Raw genomic sequence first — 18,013 nt, forward strand, 5'->3', positions numbered from 1 at the left:
TTTTGAAAAGTCTTGAAAAGGTGGCGCAAATCTTTGAATATAATATTTCAGAGCGAACATTTTTAACTAAAATATTGGCTTCTGGGGGGTCCCTGAAACTACATATTTTGAGATGGGGGTCCGTGGCCCAATAGAGATAATTCTGGGCGTCCTTGACATGAAAAAGGTTGAGGACCACTGACATAGAAACATGGGTTTTTCAGAAAAATGTTAGGATTTAGAAGCCTTTTTTTAAAAAATCGACCTCAGTACAGAATGGGTTAAGCCTGTGCTTGTGCATTGGCTCCAGGCATAATGCATGCAGTCTCTAACGCTGCTTCACTGAAGATATGGAGGTAAGTTGTTCCTTGAAGACGAGCAAAGCTCTTCATTTTGAACGGCCACAAAAGGCTTTTATCTGGAGAATAAGTGCCAGCCTGCCCTTAAACTTTAATTGTGAGCTTAATTTGTGCGTGTGTGCGCAGTGACATGCCTCCATCTGTGCACATCTAAGCGTTTATTGTGTGCATGGCTATTCGACATCAAAAGCATTGCCAGGTCATGGCTTTTAACCTGTTTAAATGACCAAACATCGGGAAAGTGACCTTATAATTGCCCTATTAGGCTCTCGTGAGCACTAAATCAATCACAGCTAATCATACTTATTGGGTGACTGATGTGGTGACCCACACATTCCTCATATCAAGTCATTAGAGTGATATTCTGAATAATTTAAACTGTAATGAGCAGTTGAGCTAAGCATGACCTTCAATATATTATGACTGATAATCAGTTGACTCTATGCCTGCCAAGTTCTAGTTGCTCTTTCAGGCTTATTGCCATCAATGCCATGTTATATTCAACACATATTTTCCAAGCATTTCAAAAATAAAGGCTACCTTTATGCAAAGCATACAGAGAACAAAATATATTTTAGAGGTGGAACGGACACATAGCAGCTTTCATCACTCTAACTGTTAGTTAATGACCACATCACGATGGGGTGCCCTGGTTCTATTCATTCTATTGGTATTGCTATTATTACATGCTTATCAAGTTATTATTGTTTTGATGATGCGCAAAGAAAAGCAAAGCCATGTTCTTAATGGTATAAGCCATGAAAATGACAAACTTGGTTTCGTTTGCTTTTCAGAGCGAGTGCTGAAAGGAAAGTGCTTTCATTTCGAAATGACAGACTGACTTCAATGTGCATTCCTTTCTGCCCTGGAAAGCTAATAAACAACCCACAGTGGCTATATATACAACACATAGCCTATACATCGACAATGACTTTCTCTCATGCTTCAATCTCCATCTTAGTAACTGTTATGTTTATTGCACTGAGAAGTGGTTGTCCGCAAAGCGATAACTGACACGCACACACACACGCACACGCAAACACACACACACACACACGCACACGCACACACACACGCACACGCACACGCGCACACACACTGTGTGAGAAGTCACCACACAGACTTATTTACATACATAATAAGCATTAACTTCTTATTCCCGTGAGTTCTTTGTGCCGGCTGACTTAAGATAATTAGTGAGCCAATCAGATTCTGTGCTTCGATAAGCTCTGAGGAAGAGCTGTAGACAAACACTGACGTCGTCGCTGGCGGGTGGAAACCTTGTACGACGTACGTCCAAAATTATTGTTAGTTTTCAGGAGAAAGAAAATAACCTGTGGTCCAATGCATCCCAATGTAGTTCATATTTAAAAGAACCTGTGGTCCAATGCATCCCAATGTAGTTCATATATTTAAAAGAACATGTGGTCCAATGCACCCCAATGTAGTTCATATATTTAAAAGAACATGTGGTCCAATGCACCCCAATGTAGTTCATATATTTAAAAGAACATGTGGTCCAATGCACCCCAATGTAGTTCATATTTAAAAGAACCTGTGGTCCAATGCACCCCAATGTAGTTCATATTTAAAAGAACCTGTGGTCCAATGTATCCCAATGTAGTTCATATATTTAAAAGAACATGTGGTCCAATGCACCCCAATGTAGTTCATATTTAAAAGAACCTGTGGTCCAATGCACCCCAATGTAGTTCATATTTAAAAGAACCTGTGGTCCAATGCACCCCAATGTAGTTCATATTTAAAAGAACCTGTGGTCCAATGCACCCCAATGTAGTTCATATTTAAAAGAACCTGTGGTCCAATGCACCCCAATGTAGTTCACATTTAGTCACAAGCTCTTGTTAGTACTTTTCATTCTTTAAATACTTAAATAATAATAAAAGCCACACTTCACTTTCATAATATTTCTGCAATAGCACAACGTAACAGATTTACAAGCTCACAACGATCATTCGCATCGATGATCGGGACATCCCTAGTATCAATATTATATCCATATCATGATAGACTGTATATTGTACTATTGTGATATGGCATAAATGTGTTCTATAAAAAATATAAATATCGGATCGGAATCGGAATCGGATTGCGAGCAAAAAAAAACAAGATCGGGACATAGTTGTGAGCTTTCATAGATCGGCTATTTTCAATATACTTTTGCATGACACTGTCATAGGATGAAGTAAGGCATTAATTTACAGGGGGGAAAAACATCAAATATGAGGTTGACTTTGTGCTCCATGGCAGCGATATGGAAGAATAAGCATGTAGAGATGTGGGATTGATCAGCTGAGAGCCCAGTACGCAGGATTCAATTAGGAGAACGAGATGGGCTTAGATAGAGTAATCCATATTTCTGGGGAATTTGTGTTTGCTTTGGACCTCGGGTCTGGATTAGCAAAACCCGCTTGAGTCCTTTGCCCATTATTATGTTATCAAATCCTTCTCAGCAGTTCCGCGCCACAGGTATAACTTTTTAAAATGCCTCTCGCTGCACTTGCAATGTTTTGCGAGTTTCTGTGTTGGGGTGCGTTTCATCTGGGGGGTTCATCCTTCATATCCTGAAGAAAATGAAACACAGAGAGGACTCCTGAGTGGTTTGGATGTAGTTATGAAGGAAATGGGAATAATAATTGGATTTAGTCACACAAACTCACTCTGTGATTATTACAGAGGGCTACCATTAAGTCAGTGGTCTTTTTGCACTGGTGAGTCACCATTTTGTAATAATAATAATAATAATAATAATAATACATCTGAAAGTATTTTGTGCCCAACTGTCCATATAAGATGCGTGTGGTTAAAATATTTTAACATTTTCACAGTTCACATCGCAATGCATTGTGAGCTTGTAGATCGGCTATGTTCAAATAACCAATGTATATACAGTATTGTATAATAATCGTTATAACTACATTTTTGAGGTTTTTGATTTTTTTTTCTTTGCATAAATCAGTGCTATTGAACACCCTTTACGTCTGTGTGTTGTTTTGAAAATATTGAGCCAATGGAAAGTAGTAAAAAAACGCTTTGGACAAAACCTCTTAACTCCATTGGACCCTCAAACTGTCTGCTAAAGCAACTGCCTCCACCACCTCTCCCCCTCTCAGTAATTGATTATATAAAGTAAGTCACAACACCAACTTTGATGAGCCAGTATTGCTTTGTTTTCAAAATATAAGGTTTTCTTAATTTCCTGAAAATGTCATATTTTTCATTTCCTGAAACATGAACATTTTGGAGTGGTTTGAGGTGGTTCCTTCCTGATGCAGATGCAGATGTATAGGTTTAAAGTGGTTAAACTGATTTTGATTTTGAGAGAGAGTTGTACAAAAATGGAACCAAATATAATTTGCATACCAAACCGGGGGTCGTTGAAATTAAAACGTTTAGCACGGTGCCCTACATGTAAGGAAAACGTTGAGGCCAGAGGTAATGCTAATGGTTTTTGATAACGATCAGCGGGATCAGCTTTTTTGCTGCTGCATTCCGGGGCAGGCCACCCGTCCCACTGCACAGGCGGTGTGCTGATGATGAGTTCTTTGAAGTGGGCTGGACGGACGGACGGACGGACGGACGGACGGACGGACGGACGTGTGTCATCAGCCATATAACTAATTTTCCAGGCCTTGATTGGTGAAGCGTGGGTGAGACCTGGAGCTGGAGTCTACGTGGGTCCTCTGTGGTCATTTATTCAGCTGTAAACAGACCACGGCTACACCCAAAGTGCAGCGACAACACTAAAGTGCAGCGACATTATAACCCATTTAGGCCTGACCTCAAAATTTTAAAAACAAATCTTCTAAATCCTCCAATTTTCTGAAATAAATATTTTCACGATTTTTCAAAAATTGCAGACCTACAAGCTCGTAGCGCACCACTCGGTGGCGCGCTATGAGCTTGTAGGTCTGCTATTTTTCAATAGCTAAATTATAACAATGTTTAAAACACCAAAAGGGGTTCCCGCCCCAAAATGGGATAATACCTCCTAGGAGAAGGCAAAAGTGTTTGCTTCCATATTTTGAAGAAGGCTCTCAGCAGAAAGAAATTAAATCATACATTCCTAATCAACGATCTCCCACGGTCCCACCTGCCTCTTATTCTGCTTCACACGGTGTTGAGTCAAAGCTGCCAAGAATCGTATTATAGGATTTAATTTGTTACTGTCTCAGAGTAGATTTTCCACTGCGTAGTGTGGTAAGACATTATTTTGTCCATGAAAAGTCACTCTTATGACCTTAATGCGACATAAAACACATGAAATAGCACTATCTATCAATAACAGTATTGCTTCTTTTTTTCTTTTTTGCTGAAATTCATATTGGTTACAGGATTTTCCATGCTGAGATCTTAATTTATTTCTGTCCTGTTTGTCAATAGCTTTTGATCGTTTGATCACAACCGCTATTTTGCTGTTGATAATTGTCATGTTCTGTAACCACTGGGATTTGGCTGTGCCTAAATTGCAATACTTTGAACACAGCCAGAGACTCAATATGCCTTCACTACAGCTACTTCTCTACTACATGTAGAGGAACGCTGGATAATATCTGATGCCGAGAACGTTTAATCTTCAAAGGTTCCATCGATTTGGCTTTTATAAGGTTTCTTTTGTGTCTAAATTAATATCTTAATTCTTTGTGTTGTGTAAAGCACTTTGAATTGTCTTGTTGTTGTAATGTCCTTTACAAATGAACGTGCCGTGCCTAGTATTAGAATGCTACAATGGTGTCCCATTATCACCATTGTTTAGTGATTCATTAGACAAATAGACTGAGCCATTTATCTTCATAGACAGCCAATGAAGACAGACCAAATACTGACGAATCATACTGTGAAATTATATTCATCGGCCGTGAACCTATTGCTATCATGTTTCTCCACCACCTTGATGAGCTGCTTTGAGGCGAGAAAGCCACCCCTTCAGACAGTCCGTTGTCTGTAGCTCTGGCGTTTGTAAATGCCAACACATTTAAACAGGCTGACCCCTTCAGATCAGGGCCCATTTATCTCTCAGCACATTGGCAGTTTTAGACTTTTCTTTTTCTTCCCCATGAAGCTCCTTCTCACCCACTCCGTTAACATGCTTAATAAAACGTTATTATTAACAGGGATCTCCCACTCTGCCAGCCACCCAAGCCTCGGCGCATGTCGCACACGCACGCACGGGTGCATATCTTTGACACCCAACCCTAAATTAACCGCACGTGGAAGCCACGAGTGAGTCACACAAACAAACGAACAATCAGTCTATTGTCTATGGCTGTCGTCACCGAAAGCTCCTCCATGAATTAATTCATCCTTTAACTTATGAGTGAGAGAGAGAGAGAGAGAAGGTGTTGGTCGTGGTGCTGGTGGTGGGTGAGGGGGAGAGGGTGTGTACACTGTACAGTAGTCTTCACTCGAATGCCACGCCTGGGTGCACCACTGTAGCTGTGATTCTCCAGAGAATAAGGCAGCAGCAATATGTGGACAGGGGGAGGTGAACACACCACCTGTACTAGTTCCCCCCCCCCCCCCCCCCCCTCCCCCACCACACACACACACACACACACACACACACACACACACACACACACACACACACACACACACACACACACACATGCACACTGAAGCGTGAATGGAAGATATGTGACAGGGCCTTGTTCAACACAAGCGGGCAACGGATGAACTTGATCCCGAGTCAGATCGGGTTGTACGCACACAGTTAAAGCCCTCAGTTGTTCGTTTAACTCAGCTGGTGTACAAAATGGAACCAAATGGACATTCTACACAGTGATGTTGTTCTGACTTGTGTTTCACCCTGGCCGCTTTTTCACCGGAGTTGAACCACTTCGGGGTTTTTTTTGCCCCCCACCTAATATTGAACCAGTTCAGAAGGTTTCCACGGAAAATGAATTGGCTCACAACCCTAAGAAATGGCCACTGGTTCTGCATGTGAAAGCACCAAGGTTCCAAGAACGGAACCAGTTCTAGAACCTATTGTGTTTGTCAATCAGTGGACCATGACACAGCTTAAACACAACTCTTCTTTACTTTCAAACTCAGAGTAAACAGTAAACATAACGGCAAAGCAGCAACATCACACACCATGTTGTATAACAAGACTGAAGTAGTCGATCCCAGATAATCCCCCCAATCATCACACGGGCAACACAGGAATATGCAACGAGCGCAGCACAATCAAACAGCTGTCAGTGAGACATAACAGAACCAACATTATTGTGGTGGAAAAGGGGCCTCAGTAAAGCACTCTAGTCCAGAGAGCAACTGCTGGTATCTGGACTAGACTACACTTGGTAACATGCCAATGAAGTTAATTTCCATTACATTTGGGAAATATATAAATCCTTACCTGTCCATCACGGTATGATCCAATCAGCGGTGCCGTTGTTATCGCTATCAGGGGTCGTCAACATGCAGGCTTGTGATGGACATTTTCCTCAAACAAAATGTTTGCCACGGACATAGAAAATGAGTGGTCAATAATATTACCATAAATACTAAATGTATAGTAAACACGATGGAGCTGTGTTTTTAAAGAGGGAGAGTGGTTTGACCTTCACACTTTTTTCCCAAGCAACGTGAAGTGGTTTGAACACTTTGTACTTAAGGCGTAGTTGGAGCAATTTGTAACCCACAAAGTTACTATAAAAGTCAAGTGTATTAATTACTGTTATTATTTCCATGGCCATCTCTGTAATTGTGTCTACTTTCTACTTCAATTTCTTCACTTTCTTTCTATATTGAAGTGAATTGCTTTGAACTTTTCAAAGCATTAAAGACAATCAGAGACAGTGGCATATTGGAGAGTGGAATTGTCATATTGACGTCATCCACCGGGCATTATATAATAATAAAAAACAGACTGCAGGGAGATTTTTTATCCGCAGTCATATAGGCATGTCAGGGACGAATTAACCCCAACGAGCGCCCCTGGGCCGGTAATTTTTGCAGGGCCCCCATAGCGCGCGTGCGTGCGACATTTTTGTGTTTTTCCGTGTTTTGATCATCTTTTTGACCTAAATTTAACAAAATCAATGGCCAATGAAGGGCCCCAGGAGCCCTTTTCAGGGCATCAAACCCAGTGCCACGTGGTCCAATTTCCCTGAAGGGCCCATGAGAGCCAAGGGCCCCCTGGGCCACGGCCCCACTTGCCCAATGGCTAATTTGTCCCTGAGGCATGTTCTGTATCCGCCACTGTTTGGTACCTGTTTGGTTTGGATACCTGTCAGGCAGTGTCTTTATTAAAGTGTTAATGTCAATTGGCATTTGGGAAACCCAGCTCTCATGATGGTTAAAATCAGGTCATTCATTGGAAGACCTTTGTATGAGGTTTCATACTTGGCCTGCCTACCCTTTTAAGCCAGGCTTTTACATGGATGAGGCCACTGGGGTTTTGTTTTTTGGTCAAGTGGCCGGTGCCAGGTGGTGCTTGTTTATTTTCAAACCACTTACTTTTGTTCCCATGCTCTCTCTCTCTCTCTGGGTCGGTCAATTGGGAGAAACGGTTTGGCACACTGCACCAAGACGCTCCGCTCCACTCATGGCTCTGATCAGAATATTCAGATGGCTGCATGAGCCAGTTGATTATGTAGCTAGCTATGCACAAAAAGGTTAAAGTGTGTGTGTGTGTGTGTGTGTGTGTGTGTGTGTGTGTGTGTGTGTGTGTGTGTGTGTGTGTGTGTGTGTGTGTGTGTGTGTGCGCGTGTGCGTGTCTGTCTTGCAAGCACACATGTCTCTTTTGCATGGCTAAATTTGATACTCCCAAGACCAATGATTTCACCTCATTACTTTCTGCTGTGTATATTTTAACCTGTTGCTGCTCATGTGTTTTTGTTGTGTATGTTTTTGACGTCATTGTTGTTTCTCCTGTATCGTATCACACATTGGTTGGCCTCGCGGTCATTTAACCCATTTTGGGCGGGAACCCCTTTTGGTGTTAGCATTATGTTATGCTTTAGCTATTGAAAAATAGCAGATCTACAATCTCATAGCGCGCCACCGAGTGGCGCGCTACGAGCTTGTAGGTCTGCTATTTTTGAAAAATCGTCAAAATGGGTTAAAATGTGCTCAACAAAATGCAATTTGAGTTGAGTTGATTTTATTTGAGAAAAGTAGATCCATCACACTTGACAGCAGGTGTCTGTGAAACTCGTTAATAAATTATCTCCGGCAACGGAATGGGCTGTAGATAATGGCATGGCGTGGGGACTACACCAGGAGGGGGTGTTGGAGAACGTATAGCGTATTAATATACCGTGGACATCTCAAAAGAGTGACATCCCCGAGAATAAGTCAATTACAGCACATGCTGAGCTGTTTGATGTGTTTCAAGCTCGGCGGGGGGTGTAAAGACCAGAGAAGGAGCTTGAATCCATGTGACAAGTCTTGTTTGTTCGTTTGATTCTTTCTTTTCCTGCTGGAATGTGCCAATAAATACAGCCAAGAGTGCCTACAGTACAGTACATGCTGGTGTGCATTGTCTGCACGCTGACTGCTTTGATACCCGGTGTGTACATTTGCAGATAAATCCCTTTGCGTGGGAACATAGTGCTCAACAATGATGTCCTGCAGGTAATAGTGTCTGAAGCGTAGCGGGAGACGTCTGGGCTCGCTATTTTCTCCCACGGTCCACCTAGGGGCGGCCTTAGGGCCGATTCATACTCCTGTATTTTACCGCTGTTTCGGCGCTGTAGTGCCGAAATGATTTCGGCTCGTCAGAAATTTTCAGTAGCACCGAAGAGCCGACTTTAGGACGGTACCCGCCCCCCCCGAACCTCAAATGACGTCACATTGTAGGCTCTACAGAGCCGAACCGACTTTTATTCGGCTCTAAAATAAGAGTATGAATCGGCCCTTAGGAATCTGGAGGTCCGTTTCAAGACCAAATATGAGGCGCCCATATATACCTATGACATAATTATTCTGTTTACAGGCATATTGTTTGTTCATACTGTTCATTTGTTGTTGGTATACAAATTGTTTAGACTGTTCAATATCGCGCACAGACATTACTTTCGACAATTATGCAGCAACAACACCTCTCCTCATCCTGTCGTCCCTTCACAATGAATGGTCTCCCCTTTACCTCCCAATGCTGCACATTCTACTGTAATTTAACATCATGGGAGAGAACAAAGCAGCGAGTGAGCGAGAGAGAGAGAGGGCCAAGGGTGGCGGGGGTTGACTCAGACTGATGCCTGGCGGTCAGTCAGAGCTCGGAGGCCCCTCTATAGGGTCGAGGCCTGTTTCAATTGAAACTGGTGAAACATAGCAAAGGCCTCCACCAGAGACCCCACCGCTTTGGTTTCACACTAAACCCATGCGGTTTAGGTTCTAAACACTTATTTGTAACACTTTTTAAACGTGTCAGTGTTTAGATTATAAACAGAAGAGCATGTTTAAATGCCATGATTGCACTGAGTCATCTGGCTACTCCTTCTCAACAAGTAGCCTATTGCAGAGTACAGTAGCCTACTATGCATACCCTACCTGGCAGGTGAAAACAAGCCACCAGATTAGCATTTGAATGCCTGATCTGCATGTGTACATGTGGACAGGCAACGCGGTCCACCCACCACCCTCCTGCCCCGGACCAGGACAAAAGAGGTGTTAAGGTGCGTTCAGACTTGGATGGTTAGAGCGGCGCGATTACATACAAAGTCAATGCAAAGACAAGAATTGCGCGAACGGTCGCGGCGCAACCTGGCGCGGCACAAACGGGACGGACCGAGGCGAATATATATATTCCATAGATAGAGTAATGATATATTCAGGTCTAATTCCTCATGGGGGCTCGAGCCCCGCCGCCCCCACGGAGTCTACGTCACTGGCCTCCACCACCTTTGCACACGCAAATGCATAAATCCACCCGCACAAACATGTTGCGCAGACCAACAGTAATTTATTAAGGGCTGCCTGACAATAGGGAAATGTTACTCAGAGAAAGTCAACCAGCCAGCTGTCGAGTACTGCTGGAAGATGAATAGCTCGATATAGCTCAATATATGCGTTGAGATGCACTGCACAGTATTTTCTTTTCCCCTAGCGTTGGTTTACTAAGTGAGATACGTAGAAATGTGGCAGAATGTAATATGTTTGTGTGAGCATAGTGAGTGCGTGCGTGCGTGCGTGCGTGCGTGCGTGCGTGCGTGCGTGCGTGCGTGCGTGCGTGCGTGCGTGCGTGCGTGCGCATGAATCAATATAAAAAAACAACCCTTTTGCTTACCTCCTTAACCACTGCTGCTATCCATCACACAGCCCAGTCCGGGGCTGAACGAAATTACAACAATGTGTTTTTCTCTCGGTTTTCAGTGGCACAGCAAAGACAATAATGCATTTCTCTGTATGTACCGTAATTGAATGAGTAATTTTAGTAATTGAAATTGAAACGAGTCACATGAGGAAGCATAATAGATGACTGGTAAAGGTCGAGCTCATTTTGCTGTGAAAACATGCAAAATCAAGAAAGAAGAAAATAAATATATATATTATAGGTTATAGGTCTATACAGTAAAGTGTACAATAACAATAAAATGTACAATGTGATTATGTCTGCGTGTATATCTGGCCATGGCCATGATTGTGCGTGTGGGCGTACAGTTGAACAATATTCAGTTGTACAAGAAATCTAAATCTATATTTTCCAAGTAGTTCAACTTCAAAGCTTCAAAACTTTCAGTGACATGAAGAAAACAAGACAGAAGGAAGCAGGAGCACAAGTCTGCTTGTGTGTGTGTGTGTGTGTGTGTGTGTGTGTGTGTGTGTGTGTGTGTGTGTGTGTGTGCGTGTGCGTGTGCGTGTGCGTGTGCGTGCGTGCGTGCGTGCGTGCGTGCGTGCGTGCGTGCGTGCGTGCGTGCGTGCGTGCGTGCGTGCACATATCACTTCATTCTCTCCACTCACCTACAGTAATGCGCCCCACCCCCACCACATTCCCCTTAATGCGGTTCGTCACGCGTCACCGACGTTTTCCCGCCTTAGCCCTGCGTGGCGGGCAGAGAGGAAGGCGAATAACAGCAACCGTCTGAGTGTATGTGGGTGTGTGACACCGAGTTAATGTGTGCCAGGAACACGCGTGTTGGCAGACATGAAAGTGTTACTGTAGCTTGTGTATGGGAGGAGGAGAGGTCTATCTTGTATCGTGAAGTCATACAGTTGGAGGCCATCGATATTGTCCTTTTCTTTTTGCTGAGGTTTGCGTGATCTGCGCAAAAGGACAGTTAACCCATTTTGGGCGGGAACCCCTTTTGGTGTTTTAAACATTATGTTATAATTTAGCTATTGAAATATAGCAGATCTACAAGCTCATAGCGCGCCACCGAGTGGCACGCTATGAGCTTGTAGGTCTGCTATTTTTGAAAAATCGTGAAAATATTTATTTCAGAAAACTCGAGGATTTAGAAGGATTTTTTTAAATGTTGAGGTCAGGCCTAAATGGGTCAAATGATAAGGGACAATATCGGTGGCACCCAACTGTACATAACATGAACGTAATGGCCTCTGTCTTCATCTCATCTGTGGTGTTACAGTCAACGGGCGGCAGTGGCTCAGGGGGTAGAGTGGCCGGTAGAACTGCCGGATCGGAAACCGGCAGTTCCCAGATGTTCCCAGTTCGATCCCGGGCTCCCCCAGAGCTAGTGTCGAAGTGTCCTTGAGCAAGACTCTGAACCCCTAATTGCTCCCGATGTGCAGATTGGTGCCTTGCATGGTGTCCTCTGCCATTGGTGTATGAATCTGTGTGTGAATGGGTGAATGTAATGCACAATCTATGTAAAGCGCTTTGGATAAATGTGCTATATAAATGCACCATTTATGACCACTCATTTGACTCAAATTGTCCGAGTGCAGGCATAGGGTTTAACCTCAAACAAATTGCAACTTGTTTTGTTTCATAAATATGTTAGTAGCAACATATCAAAAGTCCTACGAAATCTGAAAAGCTGTCTCACTGACAGCTGTTTGATTGTGCTGCGCTCATTGCATATTCCTGTGTTGCCTCATTGCCTGTGTGATGATTGTGGGGATTATCTGGGATCGATTACTTCTTGATACACAACATGATGTGTGATGTTGCTGCTTTGCGATTGTTGTTTGACTCTGAGTTTGAAAGTAAAGAAGAGTTGTGTTTAAGCTGTGTCATGGTCCACTGATTGACAAACACAATAGGAACATAATGAAGAATGCTAAAATAGGTGATAGGTGATACCATTATCAACCTATATTTTATTCTGATTTAAGTAGCATGTGACATGTCAAACTAGGGGGTTTTCATGATTCTGAATCCATTGCAAGCATTTGTTTTGCACGGAAAATAATCCTTGGGCTGAAAACAGCCATAGCTGTCTTCACAAATGTGATGGTTATCACATTTAGGAAAGTGTTCTGTTGCAATTTGTTTGAAGTTGACCCCTTTTTTCTCATAGATTGCCTATACTAGATCATGGATGTATGATTTGGCTTTCCCTTCAAGCTTGAGCACTTTTCTGCTCTTCAATCGTACTTTCTCAATCTCTTCCGTTCTTTAACATTTGCAATCAACGTTATCTGTATATACCGGTAGTCACATAACCTGTACATCACATGTGACTTATAGCCCCTTTCTCTTTGTTTTCTCTCGTCCAGGGGCGGTGGCCGTGTTTTCCCAGCAGCCCCAGGACCTGGTGGTGGTGGCGGGCCAGCCGGTGACCCTGCCCTGCTCCATCCCCGACTACCACGGCGTGGTGCTGTGGATCAAAGACGGCCTGGCGCTGGGCGTCGGCAGGGACCTGTCAGGTAAGAAGACGTGATCATGTGTATCGAAAGCAAGACATCGCGAGACATGGCCAAAGCATTTCCGGGGGTCCCCAGCCAAAAACGTTGTTATAAATCATGACAGTTTTCTGAAAAACCTATGTTTCTATAATCAGTGGTTCTCAAACTATTTCATGCCAAGGACCCCAAAAAGGTTATGTAATTGGCCGCGCATTTGTCGTTTTGCCCGTTTACATGGAGACGCCAGGCGGAGCGTTTTCAAAGATTTCCACATTGTTGCGTTTTCAACCCCACGAAAACACTGTTGTCGTCTAAACGGACCTGTGCAAATTATATTTTTTTATTTTGCTGTTTTCTATGAAAACCATTCTCGTGTAAAAGGGGCCTAAAAACTCAACTCAATCCCACCAACCTTATTAGATATTACTTGTATGGTACAGCATATCGAGGTTGGGAGATACAATATTTTAACCATTTCACTCTGAAATCAATTTATGACTGATTAAAACATAATGAGGGTCCATAGGACCTTCAACATTGTTAGATGACTTTATCACTGTTAGTGAAGTGTACAAATTATGGCATGCAGATAAGCATTGATAAACCTCTTCTGCTTTGGTCATAAGAATTCGATCCAATATAGTCTATAAGTCTTGTGTGAGCCAATGATTTATTGTTTTTCGGTACAGCTCTCAATCAAAAATGTTACAACTAAACCACAGTATTTTACATACATTTCCTAAGGTTGGAGCCAGCCAGATGCCCCCCCTAATCATTTGTTTTAAAACGTTTCCCCCTTTTAATCCAATTTTGGCATTTTTAAATATTAAAATGTATTGTTTTTAAAGAATTGTATAGGATAAGGATAGTCAAAGAATAAGGGGAGGGAGGGGGATCACATGAATCTAAAAATATGAGTATGATTATGAATGTGTTACCTTGATAAACGTAGACTGTGAGGCTGTGCTTCAGTAATTGTGAAATTACTGATGCTCTTAGCACACGCATGTGCTAAGAGGTTGTAATCTACACAAAGGAAACTTTATCTTTGTTCATTTTTGGAACAAAGTGTGATTATACATACTGCAGTTTCATATAGTTGTCTATTTACTTTTTAAAAGCATACTAAATCGGATCTGTAATTTCAATCCAGAAGTGTTTGTAAAACCCCATGTTATGAGACCATCTGGCCTGATGACTTTCCATTAGACATCTGTGAAAAGGCGGTGTCCAGCTCTGCTATAGTCATTTCAGCTGCTGTTAGAATGTTCTATCCGGTCCAGTCCTTTAACAAACACAGGGAAAAAAAATATGCCTCTTGATTTAGTACTTAGTTAGAATATTTATTGTTGCTGTCGGGTGGAAACCTCATACTGTATGTACAAAAACCTTGCGGTTCCCATCCGGCTGCTCTACCAGCCACTATACCCCTGAGCCACTGCCCGATATGAATCTTTAATAACCTTCAAGTTCTTTGAAAGGTTTGCCACCTGCAAATGTTGTGCCATTCTGCAGATGAGGAAACACAAAGTGACAAACATTCAATAGTGATCTACAGCCTTGGGTTGCATCCCTTTTAACCCATTCAGGCCTGACATCGAAATAAATTAAAAAAAGTTTTCTAAATCATGACAATTTTCGGAAAGATTTGAGGCACATTTTAACGATTTTTCAAAAATAGCAGACCTACAAGTTCATAGCGCGCCACTCGGTGGCGCGCTATGAGCTTGTAGATCTGCTATTTTTCAATAGCTAAATTATAACAATGTTTAAAACACCAAAACGGGTTCCCGCCCCAAAATGGGTTAATGGTTAATGTGGTTAAACGCTAACGTGACATGGATGCGTTCCAGGTCTCAATGGGTTAATCAAAGTCAGCTCATAGCCACGAATAAGTGCTGCGTTGAGAAAACAACATTACATCACACACTAAACATTGCTCTCTCTCTCTTAGAATTACAGTACAGCTACAGTAAGCCTAATGCAATAACACTTTGTGTCAATATGGAAGTGCATAAACCCAAATCAATAGTGCCACTGGTCACGATTCAACTAGCTGATAAATGGCTTTCTGAAGATGAACTCACCTCCTCTAATTACGGTCGGTCTTTTGTAATTGCCTAAATACAGCCGTTTAATTTAGAGTAAAACGTACCACCGCATTGGTATTTATGAGTTCCACTATTAGAGACCACATGAATATTCATGAACTTAATGAGCACCAATGCAGTGCAGCACTCCTCCGAATAAATATGTACAACCCTCTTAAGTGCTGCCCTACCTAATAATAATAATAATAGTGATATATTAGAGTCCTATGATGCCAGCTTGTTGAAATGGTCATTGTTGATTATCGACCCAAAACTGAAAATCCATGTGATTAGATATGCGACACCCTCCCTAAAGAATATTGGTTTCTATCGCAGCCCCTATCTGATCTTGTGAGGCCTCATTCACACGTACCAAACACCAATCAAGCAATGTTTGGTAGTTTTTTTGGGCCACCACAATGCTTTTCCAATGGGAGTCACATGGTTTGATCAAACATTTGTGTTTGATCGCTGATCGCTGATTGCTCCCCCCTCATCAAACAAAAATGTTTGGTCAAACCATTTGACTCCCATTGAAAATGAATTGGAGCAGCAATCAAAAATAAATCAGGCATCACACACGGACCAAACATTTGTTGTGTAGGTGTGAACTAGGCCCCAGGCAGACTCATTGCCATTCAAGGCACACAGCCACATGGCATCCAACCAGAGTCCCCCCTTTTTAAAAGTGGAAGGCCTCTTGTGATCGGCAGACGATTAAATATGTATTGCGCTGGAGATGTGGGCGTCCCCTGCTCTTTGACCTTCAACGTCTGCTCCAGCGAGCCTGCTGTGTCACCGATAGTCGTCGGTAATTAAACCCCATGCGGCCGACCGTGGCCCCAATAATAAAGTCATTCCATTCCCCTGTCCAGGTTCTTATCGGACGCTCGGGAGGGTGAGAGCTCGCCGTAAACAATGGCCTTGGCACTCTTGTTTGGAGGGAGAGAGAGATGGGGAGGACTTGTGAAAATTATAGGATGTGAAAATAATATGATATTTGAAAAGGGGCGAGGAGAAAGAAATGGGACAGAGAGAGAGAGAGTGAGAAGTGAGAACGGCACAATTTTACTCCTGGAGACATATTAGAGACTATATGACTTTATATCAATATCTAACATTCTGTTCGGATTCCTTCAAGTAAACAAATCAATCAAATAAAAATCGTATTTTAAGCAATACCAAATACAGGACAAAAGGGTGGTAGCAGTGTTGAGTGTGTGGGGGGGTGGGGGGGACATAGAGCCTTAACCCATTTTGGGCGGGAACCCCTTTTGGTGTAAGCATTATGTTATGCTTTAGCTATTGAAAAATAGCAGATCTACAAGCTCATAGCGTGCCACCGAGTGGCGCGCTACGAGCTTGTAGGTCTGCTATTTTTGAAAAATCGAAGAACGACTGACATAGAAACATAGCTTTTTCAGAAAACTGTCAGGATGCAAAAGACATTTTTAGAATCTGATCTCAGGTCAAAATGGGTTAAGGAGGGCACAGGAGTGTCAGGGTAAGGAGTGGTAGGGGCTCAACAACCAATACATCAATGAATAGTTTAACGAGCAGTAAGCAGTGATCCCGTCCTCAGTCCGTCTTCACCGCCATTCTTGGCACTTTATACGGATCAAAGCACAGCACTGGAATGCAAGAGTGTCGGCACCGGAATACAAATGTGTCTCTTTTTTTTCCTCTGATCTTGTGAGGAAAAAAATACATACAAAATGTTTACTTTCTTTATATGGTAGGAATTTATTCGCCTGTCCGTAAACAATAGGTCACTAAAAAAGGAGCACTTTTACAGTAAAGGAGCAGCAAGGACTTCTATTGAGGACTTCCTTCTATTGAGACAGATGAGACTTTTTGAAAATAAAATGCTTCACATAACACCTGTCCTTTTTATCACCTCGGCCCACGTGCTTATGTAAACACACGGTGTGGAAATAAAGAAATAAAGTGAGGCTGCTGCTTCAACACATGCAGTACATGCGTCCAATGAAAGGAGGAAAGGCAGCAGCTGTGTGGACATAAATAAAATAAAAGTGTGAAATGCCAATTATTGCATCGGGCGTCGAGAGTCTAGGGCTACTCTGCAATATTCATAGAGGGAGGAGGGGAGCGTGTGTCGGCAATAGTGCTGCCCCGCCCGGGACCTGCCTCCCATTCAGCAGTAGCAGTGATTAAACTGAGGGGACTATTCACTCCGAGGGAATCGCAACACAAAAGCCAATGATTCCTTATCTGTCCCTGAATTTCCTACTCTTTCTCCTTCTCCGTCAAGCATTTCTATAATGAACATGAGCAGCACATCATGGCATGAATATGTATCGGGAGAATATCTGCCGAATGTGTGATGACCGTGCAGGAGGAACCCGCTCGGCAGGCAGTTCAGAGGGGGGGGGGGGGGGGGGGGTCCATACCCGTTCTTAGAATACAGGGCCAACACAAAGAGATCTGGACATTGTTGCACACATACAGTGTATCGTCATGGGTGGATTAAACCTCTAGGGCAGTATTATGCGTGTCTTAAGTACCAGGTCTTATTACTTAACTTAAGACCTGGAGGCGTGGTCAAGAATGCTGGTTGGCCACTCAGAATAGCCAAATGGCATTGATCACACCTCCAGGTCTTAAGTTAAGTAATAAGACCTGGTACTTAAGACACGCATAATACTGTCCCATGATGTCCAAAACTGTTTCTTGAGCTTGTGGATCTGGTTCTTTTTTTTGCTATTTGTTTGTGTGACCCTGTAGTAGTGTGATCGAGTGGTTTTCAACACTTTTGATATCAAGGCCCATTATTTATTAGCATTT

At 42.7% G+C, this 18,013-nt stretch overlaps 1 protein-coding gene across 19 annotated transcripts in view; it reads left to right on the plus strand.

Moving 5' to 3' along the window:
- The window catches only part of kirrel3b (kirre like nephrin family adhesion molecule 3b), a 310,341-nt gene that overhangs the window by 167,402 nt on the left and 124,926 nt on the right, over positions 1–18,013 (plus strand). For all 19 annotated transcript variants that reach the window (XM_079513465.1, XM_079513476.1, XM_079513477.1 and 16 more), the window contains exon 2: positions 12,990–13,139. In XM_079513465.1, the coding sequence (XP_079369591.1) occupies positions 12,990–13,139 (150 nt within the window). The remainder of the gene's footprint in view (positions 1–12,989; positions 13,140–18,013) is intronic.

The sequence above is a fragment of the Electrona antarctica genome (genome assembly GCF_951216825.1).
Source record: "Electrona antarctica genome assembly, chromosome: 11".
Lineage (NCBI taxonomy): Eukaryota > Metazoa > Chordata > Actinopteri > Myctophiformes > Myctophidae > Electrona > Electrona antarctica.